The sequence below is a fragment of the Montipora foliosa genome, chromosome 3 (genome assembly GCF_036669935.1).
Source record: "Montipora foliosa isolate CH-2021 chromosome 3, ASM3666993v2, whole genome shotgun sequence".
In the NCBI taxonomy this organism is placed as follows: Eukaryota; Metazoa; Cnidaria; class Anthozoa; order Scleractinia; family Acroporidae; genus Montipora; species Montipora foliosa.
In genome coordinates, this window is record NC_090871.1 from 9,374,930 (window position 1) to 9,384,929 (window position 10,000).

Genomic DNA, 10,000 nt, shown 5'->3' on the forward strand with positions numbered 1-10,000 from the left:
AGGTCACGGGTTCACAATCCCAGTCGGACCAACGTTGAGGGTCTGTAAATTAACAGGTGTCAGAGTGCTGCCTTTGTAATTACGTCCACAAATGGATAGACTCTTAAGTCACCCTGGATAAGGACTATAAACCGTTAACTCACAACCTTTCCTGTTAATCAGCACTGTGGGTTATTAAAGAATCCACATTGTCACAATGTGTTGAAGTAATATATCAAACACGAGAAGGAGTGTTTCATCGGATATCCAAACACCGAGAAGCGAGTTGAAAAACGAGGCCGAAGGCCGAGTTTTTTAACCGATTACGAGGTGGTTGGATATCTGATGAAACACTCTTTCGAGTGTTTGATATTGCTTCTCAAAGGAATCAGTATTTTGAGAGATATTTGGGATCAAAGTTGGCGAAATTTTATGCTTATTAAGACCACATATCCAAACTTTCTTCACGGTAGTGATTTCTTTTGTTTTTGGCTTATGAATTATTAATGAGTTTGAGAATAATAATTAACAATTATTCCATGAGCGCGCGTTGGATAGGAGATGATAGATAGCCAATGAGGTGCGTAGCGCCGAGTTAGCTATAATCATCTCATATCCAACAAGCGCGAGTGGAATAATTGTTTTATTGAAAACGCCCCCAAAATATAGAAAACTAGACTACAATAAAAATAAAAAGGCCCAAAAAATCACGCGTATGCTTGCCGTGTTTGTAGATCATGGTATAATGGCTCATAACCCATTATGGCTTAGCCAATCAAAACTCTCGAATTGCATTATCCAATGATCCAGTTTTTAATAAAAACCATTATAAAGTTTATTACCGTTAAAACTCCCATTCGCACCTTACTATTTGACGTGTTTCACAGACGAAAGGATATTACGGAGCGTAGCAAAGCAAATCTAAAGGAATTTCTAGTAAGGAGGTAGCAAGACCGTGTATATGAATGAACTTGCAACGCGGATTTTTTCTGGGTCCCCCGTCAACTTCTCGGCTGTGTTTAATTTGTAAATCACTATCAGGTCTGCCTCGCGCTCCTTGGGATTCTTAAACATTTGTGGTGGTTGTTACAGTAATTTGTTTCAATGATCGCGTAAACTTCCTGAGGGGAGCGGTCAATTAAAGACACGATGCGATCTCCACTGAGCTTGTTATCAAATTGAGTGTATTTCATATTCATATTCATTCTGTTATGCAGATCGTCTCAAGTGGAAAAGCATCTCAGTCCTTATCTTATTGAACCAGTTGAACTCAATGTGATTGTAAAGCGACGTCTGAACTTGGAGGGCACTGACCTTCCTCTTATTGAAATTGTAGGAAATTTGCCGTTGTTCAAGGTAAGCATGTTCTGGCCCTCCAGGCTGCAATATCGTTCAATGGTAACTTGATGTAATCGCAATGGATCTCTCTACTGAAGCAAGCGGAAGTTAGGTTCAAACGGGTCCTTGTTGTAAATAATAATGCTAAGACGATCTCCTTGGGAAGAGGTATTTATTTTTGCTTCAAGTTGTTTCCGATCGATCTCTTCTTTAAGTTCACTTTCGCCGAATATGTCATAAAAGTGTTAACGATCACATGTCCTAAAGGTATATTAGCTAGGTCTGTTTACTCGATGTAACTTGGCTGCTTTGCTTCCTAATTTTCGCAGGTAAATTTGGGAATCAGTGATTTCCAAATTCTGATGATGGTTATTAACGACAACTTGCTTGAAGGCCGAGAAGGTGAGAAGTTGGCAACTATATTGATTTAAATGCGTTCTATATGGCCGTCCAGATGTTTGATCTTTCTTATCCCTTTGTAGAACGCAGAGCTGCTCCTACAACTTCCGAACAACCGCAAGATGAAGAACAGAAGGCGGTGACACCAGGTTAGGAAACTTACTTAAGGCCTTTTTACTGTTGGATTCTCTCAGAAGCCATAGCTGCCCATTTGACAAGTTTCCCGTTCGATCTATCAGACAAAAGGATGCCGTTCTGAGTCATTATAATCCTTTCAACAATCATTTAATTTAAGCTTCGAGCTTTTAGCATAAATGCTGTAATAATTTTGGGGAAATTCAAATTAGAGAGAAACAAATCTTATCAAAGCAGATGTTGGTTTTGATGAGAGGTGAAATTCAAATGATCCTTTTCTTGCCAAGAAAAGGTATTCTTTAAAATTGTAGGCGTAATAGATAGGGTACTCTGAATGCATAAAAAAGGATCTTAAAATTGCGACCATCTGGGATAAACCTCGTTCGAGGTTCTGATGTCCTCCTGCGTAACACATGATCGTTTCATTCCAAATTGATGTTTTACACATGTACTTGACATCACGGATACCAATTTGGTGTGTAGTAGTCGGTAAATTAAAGTGGAAGAACTGTAAATACGACTCTTTCAGAACAAAAATTGTTCGTTCATGACAGGCTGATTACGTCGCTGCAAGCAAAGGCCCTGAGAATTGAAAAATGATTTCCGGGAACTCTCCGAAAGTGTGCGAAGTTTCTTGGTCAAAATGAGATGGATCTGATCAAACAGTATTTTCTTGTTGCATTGAAGAATCTCTGGACAAAACAGATACTGGTTCAGTTAGCGAGGATCCTCCAAGTGTCAAGTGCACTTTCACTGTGGGGAAGGTTAGTTGTGATTCTAAAACGGTTTTGTAGTGCAGTAGAGGTTTTGATTGTTTTAAATTCTTGTAATTGCTAGAAAGAGATTTAAATGTTTGTTTAGGTGCAAGTAAATTCACCCAAAGTTGTGAATGGAGTGATGAAGGCTTACTTGCTTTTGGAGGCCAAGGATATGAGTACTACAGTCACAGTAGAAACGTGGATTCTCAGTGTATCTGCAAAGCTTGGAGCGCTTGAGATAATTGATTATCTCAATACAGGTAAGGTTTACTCCTTACTGACTCTACCTTTTGTTCACAAATTTACAACTTACAGATGAGAATGATTTGTGGTTTGCCCACAAGTGTCATAGCTAATCTCGCTGCATGAAGTTAAAGTGCTACTATGATAAAAAAACCAGTTTTTTTTTTCTTCAAATTTTAAAAATGTGATTGTTGAAAACTTGACTGAAAAAATTTTGAGCTTTTATTTCTATCCAAAGACTGTTTACTTTGAGTGTAAGTTTTGGATTTCACGTTTCGCCATTACTCACGTTCCAAACTGACCGATTGGACCTCAGATGGTTGGATCTAGGGAAAGGTGACGTCATTTATTCACCAGCTTAAAATTTCAGCGTGTGAACAAAGCTTATTACCAGTTTAATAGTCTGACAGCCCGAAACTCCCGTGCTGCATATTAATTCATCCGCGTACACACGAAATGTATTCTTAAACTATTGAGTCTTTGACGCCATTTTCTCGTTGATCCAGCTCTCTCAATATTTTGAAGTTAGTAATGGCGGACCATTAAATAGGATCACTTAGTGTTTAGTTAACATAGTTTGTAAATACAAAGAAAAAGAAAAATTGATGTTTTTGTCATATTGGCACTTTAAACGTACACCAGTTGCAGTTCGATAGAAGGGAATCGTACGTCTTTGCCTACAATATTCTTTTCTAGAAGGTGTCTTGTTCTATTGAAAGCGACCAAGAAAGTGACGAGAACTAGCTAGGCTACCCTCCCCCCCACCAAAAAAAAATTGTCAAGCCTATTGACGTTTTGATAATCAAGGAAATATTATGCATCAAAAACTGACAAATTAGACATTCTTGCCTTTTTCTTGTATCATTGATACCCCTATATAGACCGAATGCATAAATGGCGGCCAAAAAAAGATTCTTTTGTTTATGTGCTAATTAGACTAACTAGCCTCGCTCTCAAGCAACATTTCTTTTGTATTTTGTACATGCAAACGAGGCTAGTGAGTCTAATTAGCACATAAACAAAAGAATATTTTTTTGGCCGCCATTTATGCATTCGGTCTATACACAACGGATTTTATCATAACTGCACTTTTGTTACATCTTCATCTTGGCATTTTTCCTTAGATTCTGATCGCTCGCCCGTTAAATTATTATCTTCCTCTCGCGATGATGATGTTATTTCGGTGTGTTATAAATCCGTAAGTATTGTATAGTTATATCGTTGGTGTTATCGTTATATTAAGGCCCGGGGAAAAGACTTGAACATCCGTTCGATGACTGCTGGGGTTCCAAACGGTTCGAGCACATCATCAACATTTGGTTCAACAAAGCTTCACGAGAGGCCTGGTATTCAGTCCTAGGCTGCAGCCGCTGTTGTTACTATGGACACAGACATGAATACGTCATTGAGAGACCGAATAATGCACACATGCGTTCTTTGGCAGGGAAATGCATTGAAATGCGTGCCGCACGAGCTTCTTTTTTTTTTAACTAAAGGCTCGGGCAAATTCAACGGCTTTAACATTCGTTCGATTTTGTTGCACGATATTGTTGAAGTAAAGTAAAGTAAAGTAGACCATATTTAACGTCGAAAACTCGTAACAGTAACTTTTAATCACTGACAAACCTGAGGTCGACGGTGCGCTCATTTTACTCCCCCCTCTCCATCAGTGCTCCGTTTTACGGGTATTTAAAGCTACTAGCTACACGGAAAGGAAAGGAGTCGAAACAAGGATGCGAGATCCGGGAATCGAACTCAGGACCTCTTGCACCAAGGTCGCGCACTAACCGACTGTGCCATCCTTGCTCCTCAGTGACGTATCCACGAACGTATCCACGAACGATGAACGATGTTGACCGCTTGGGTGGGGAAAACGGTTGCAACACATCACCAACATTTGATTCCACAAAGTTCTACGAGAGGCTCGGTATTCAGTCCCAGGTTGCAGCCGCGATTGTTTGATATGGACTTGTTGCTATGGATATAGATACGTCACTGAGAGACCGATTGGTACGCACGCTCATACCCAACAAGGTTGAAAGAGGGGGACAAAAGTCTTCAACTTCATTCGACATTCGTGGGTTGTTTAAGCAAAGTTTAAACGCTTTTAAACTCGTTTAACATTTCAACATGTTTCAAAACGGTTGAAAGGGGTTAGGGGTGGGTGTGCAAACGGCTTCGATATCGCTGTTCAACAAAATCAAACCGATGTTAAAGCCGTTTGTCCAGATGACTTCACGGTAGCCAGGTTTTTCCCAAACGAATCTGCAAAATGAACGCTTTTCTTCTTGTGCAAACAGGTTATCTTTTCATCTTTCTGATAATTTTTGTTTGTTAAGGTGGATCCTAGATGTCCGATTTTTGAATCATCATTCGGTGGTGTTGAGCAGCAAATAAGTGTCATCTTCTCAAGGCTGAAGATAGATTGCTTGCAAAAGTCACTGATGGATTTGCAGACGCACGGGCTTGCTCTTATAAACAGGTAGGACAACAAGTAAAGACAAATCTTTCCCTTATTCTGTCTTCTAATTATTTCCATCAAGTATTTTAATGACGTTGACTATGCACCGTGTCCCAAATTTGTGGATTCCAATCAGTTTGCATTTTTTGCCTCAAACAATTATAATTTTTCCTTGATCAAGGACTAATTTGAACAAAAGAAAACGAGTGTTTAACTAGTGGCCAATAGCACTCTTTACAATTGACGTCACGATTTAGTGCCCAAAGCATTATGGGATTAATATGCGGACAAAAACAAAGACATTTTTGCGAAGTTTGGCCGCGCATTTCAATCCCATAATGGGTGAAAAATGCTATTTGGAATAGGGTACATAGGGGCTTGGTGTTTGACAGTGTTTTCATCGTAGGCTGTTGAAGGTTAGTAAATTTTCATTCCGTTATGCACAATGTTCGCATAAATATGTGACTCAAATGGCCTAAAATACTACTTTTCCAGTCTCGTTTCTTACATATTTCTCATTTTCGGATTTCTTACCACTTTTAATCTTAAACGCCCTGTAAAGTTCGTTTTACTTCATTAGTTTTTATACGAATTATTTTAGGTACGTGTGCAGTGGTGTATAGTATGCTATTGGCAATCGTTTGGTGTATTTCTTTCTTTTTAACTTTAAACTTGCTTTAAAATGTTTACACTACTTATGACACAGTTTGTTGTTTTGTAGCGTTAAAGGAACAAATGTTGCTCCAGCATCAGAAGCAGGCCAAGAAAGTTCTTTGGAAAAGAAGACAATAGCTGGCACTGTGAGCCTGAAAGCCGAGGCCGCATTGTCGGAACTAGATGTTCTTGTGAGGGTCTCCGACAAGAATTTAGCTGAAATTAAAATCCGAGGTGCGAAGCAGAGTGGTAGAGCTGAAACTTTCTTTCTTCAGTTGTCAGCCGAAATCTGGGAAGAAAGTCAATTTGTAAAACTACGAAACAATATATTCCTGGAGCGAGGTCCTTTGTAACAGGCCTTAGGAAAGGAGAACCGGATGCAGTTATTTCTCTATTAACCAATTTATTGCTATAGGCTCTCCCTGTTACCATGATGTCGTCTCCGCTTTCGTACACTATTTCACGAGATGTGTCTAACACAGCGTCATAATAGTAACATTAGAGCGAGTTTCAATCGAGCGTCGTAAAACCAAAACCCAAGTAATTACTTTGGCCAATCAAACAGGACGGAGACAATCCAGCAAACCAATCAAAAATCGAAGTAATTACATGTAGCCGACACAAAGCGCGGGAAAATGTGCACGCGCAAGCCACGATTGGTTTTGGTTTCACTTCTGATTGGTTAAAAAAGTGGCGCGAGAACTTTGAACCAATCACTGAGTGAAGTAGTGCAAAACCAATGCAATTCGCTAATTACTGTCGACACTCAATTGGTAAGTAGTGCTGTTTTTTATTGTACAGGCTTGACGGCAGAATTTCAACTGCTGGACAACGGGCTTCTGTTGAAATCAAGGTAAGAAGTCCTGTAGAAGTTCTGTTTTTTTCTCTCCTATTACTTGAGTCAACACATTTTGCACTGCTGACAAGTGACGGTTAGACCTCGAACGGGAATGTTGCATGAGTTGCGATATAAAGAGCGCTTGTTACTGGTTGTCTTTTAATGGGAAACTTCAGGTACCGACAGGCTTGGTTCCAGGAAGAAATTTTGATCAATTTTCAAGACATTGAGCGCCAACCTCTCTTCCCTTAATGGAGTGCAGCAGCATTCTTTGCCCAAAAATTGCATGAAGATCATGTATCGATTTTACTTCTGACTAAAAGTTTATCCGACTCGGTGTGATCTTTATCCTTAAAACCATGCGAAAACCAACTTGCCGGGCGCTAGCATCCATGGTCTAACCCTCATTGAACGCGTTTACGCTTCAGAGTTTCATTGCTATACAGTTCACGACCTCCACACAATTTTATCGTCTTTCATGTTTTGAACTGCAATGCCAACGACATTTTTCCAAGCTTGTTGATGTGTTCTTTTGGTACTTATTTCTACTGAAAGTGTGTCAGTGTTTTAAAGCTGGATATCTTGAACTGTTTTTCCTATATTAAATTAACTTGCTTTAATCCAACAGACGTAAGAACTAAAAACAGGGCTCGTCTCAGGGCTAACTATATATGATTACACTATGATTCTTGTTTTGCATTTTGTTACAGACAAAAGGACCTTTCAGTTGTTGATCCTGACACTACATCTTACTATCCTAAGGTAAAATTTGCGGTAGTGATGTAGCTTTTCAGTGGTGAGGCAGGGGTACTCGCGAAAAATAAGTTTACAGTTTACAGAGAACGGACATGTTATCTCAGCCCGAATGGACTTACGTCTGCAGCGTTATTTTTTGGTTTTTGTTGTTCGTTTTATTCCATTTCAACTGTAATTATCTAGGAGCACTTTATTGGTTGCTCAGTCAGTCGAGCGTAGCACAAACATACACGAGTGCGAGAAATGACCGCGAGGAAGTTTGGAGTAAAAAGCGCGCGAAACGTGCCGTGCTTTCTGGCGTATTAACGCTCGACAGATTAAACCAAAGATGGGCCAACCACAACCCAAACCATAGTAATATAATGATTGGCAGTGCTAATCACCCTTTACTTGCACTATTAAGGACTGAATTGCGAAAGGGCGCAGCTCACGATATCGGGCTGAAAGCATACGAAGGTGCCTCTGGCTGCCGCTATACAGTTCATGTTTGATGTCGGAGCACATCACCACAGCTAGATGTTAATTAGCTGTGAGTCGATTTTGATGAGGGAGGAAAACCGGAGTACCCGGAGAGAAACCCTCGAGTCAGGTTGAGATCGACTCAAACTCAGCCCACATGCAGGCCGGGGCCAGGGTTGAACCCCGCCTCGCAGTGGTGGGAGTCCCGATAGATAACCACTAAGCCACCCTGACTCTCTGATATCCCTTTATCGTCATTGTTGCTTTGTTTTTAGATCATTTCTGTGGAGAACGAAAATGTATTTGACTTTGAGGTAAGAGTTATTGAAGCTGGCATCAGTAGGAGCCGACGTTGCACCTTTTTAACGCAGTCAGTGCTCCATTTTACCTGGAATTTAAAGCTATTGCTAAGCAGAGAAAACAAAAGGGAAGTTTCAGCCGCCGACGGTCGAACTGGGGTAAACATTAGCCTGTGAACAAACTCTTTATATACGTGTTCATAAAACTGTTTTCGAATGCGTTACGCACGGCAGAAGTGAACTCGTTCTAATTCCCTAGCTTTGGACCGCGCGCCCTTTAGAGAGCAATCAAAACAAAGAGCCCTGAATCACCTAATCGTCCAATCGCTGGCTAAGGCTGTTGAAGCTGATTTCCCTATTAATGTACGAATCAGTGAACAGACCAAATTAAATAGAATGCTTTTCGTTCTTTCCAGTGCATGGATGCTATGCTAAACATTATGGGCCAGTTATTTAAACGAAGTCTAACTTAGGCCGCGGCTTAAGACCATCAGTGGATCTCCAAATCTGTTTATAAGCGGTATATTTTAAGTAGATAAGTAAGTAATTAAATTATTGTCTAGTCCGGAATGCAAACCTTTTTGTTACCATCAACAGCAGACAATATTTAGATATGATTGTTGGCAATATTGAAAATGGGTTAGAACACGGTTTTGTTAAACATTGTCTAATTTATGTTTTAATAATCGACCCTATGACAACAATTGTGTGATTGTTGCCAAGTGATTTATCGTTTTTGTCATAAGTTATGCACCCGGATGTTATATAGGTGATTCAAAAAAGGTCCGTGTTTGATTACAGAATCAGCCTTCTTAGTGGGTTGACCAAATTGGACCCGCTTGGTTCTTCTAACTTTATTCGTAATATCGTCTCAGTCTGTCCCGCGCATTACCTTACAAACCAGGATTTGTAAACTCCAGTGTGACTCACACATAGGGTCCTTCTTTTCAGTTTAAATACTTCAACAACACCAAACCATCGGAAGAAGCAGAAAGGAGCCCAGCTGAACTTACAAAGCCCGATGGAAACTTGAAGCTAAATCTTGGTAGAGTGCGCGTTGTGTTTCTCTACAAGTTTATTGCTAAACTGAGGGTAAGTACAAATTTACATAAAAACAATTTCACACTTAGACTCACTTTGAAGAGGAGACAGACATGAAAAAAAAATGCCCTATTATATCAGAGGCATGGGTTTGTGGTGGTTTGAGCACCTGTTACCTTTGTTTTCTTGGGCATGAAACTTTGCTCCGTGCTGGTATCTCGTCCAGAGGGTGTAGCAATGCTCTTACTCACATCATGCTATTTTATATAACCGAGATAAGCTCTTTCCGTGTGAACCCCAGCGGCCCGTTTGGTGTTATCATTACCATGCCACATGACATATTGATATTTGCAGTTATTCTCTTTTGATTTAATTGATTTGCTAACTTGGGTAAACCAATATTTAGACATGTAGTTTCTGTCCTAGGAGGCCTTCAGTACATTTCGCAGGGATGGTGCAGTGGTGGGTGCACTCGCCTCCCACCAATGTGGCCCGAGTTCGATTCCGGACTCGTGACCATATGTGGGTAAGGCTTTACTCTGCTCCGAGAGGTTTTTCTCCAGGTTCTCCGGTTTTCCCCTTTCTGCAAAAACCAACCTATAATTTTTGAATTAGTTGATTTGATTTCGTCACTTTCATA

General features: G+C 40.1%; 1 protein-coding gene across 2 annotated transcripts in view; it reads left to right on the plus strand.

Moving 5' to 3' along the window:
• The window catches only part of LOC137996675 (intermembrane lipid transfer protein VPS13C-like), a 118,813-nt gene that overhangs the window by 44,655 nt on the left and 64,158 nt on the right, over positions 1-10,000 (plus strand). For both annotated transcript variants that reach the window (XM_068842198.1, XM_068842199.1), the window contains exons 46-57: positions 1,197-1,335; positions 1,647-1,719; positions 1,800-1,865; positions 2,539-2,615; positions 2,713-2,869; positions 3,977-4,050; positions 5,192-5,334; positions 6,035-6,201; positions 6,769-6,820; positions 7,516-7,567; positions 8,296-8,334; positions 9,271-9,411. In XM_068842198.1, coding sequence (XP_068698299.1) covers positions 1,197-1,335; positions 1,647-1,719; positions 1,800-1,865; positions 2,539-2,615; positions 2,713-2,869; positions 3,977-4,050; positions 5,192-5,334; positions 6,035-6,201; positions 6,769-6,820; positions 7,516-7,567; positions 8,296-8,334; positions 9,271-9,411 — 1,180 coding nt within the window. The remainder of the gene's footprint in view (positions 1-1,196; positions 1,336-1,646; positions 1,720-1,799; positions 1,866-2,538; positions 2,616-2,712; positions 2,870-3,976; positions 4,051-5,191; positions 5,335-6,034; positions 6,202-6,768; positions 6,821-7,515; positions 7,568-8,295; positions 8,335-9,270; positions 9,412-10,000) is intronic.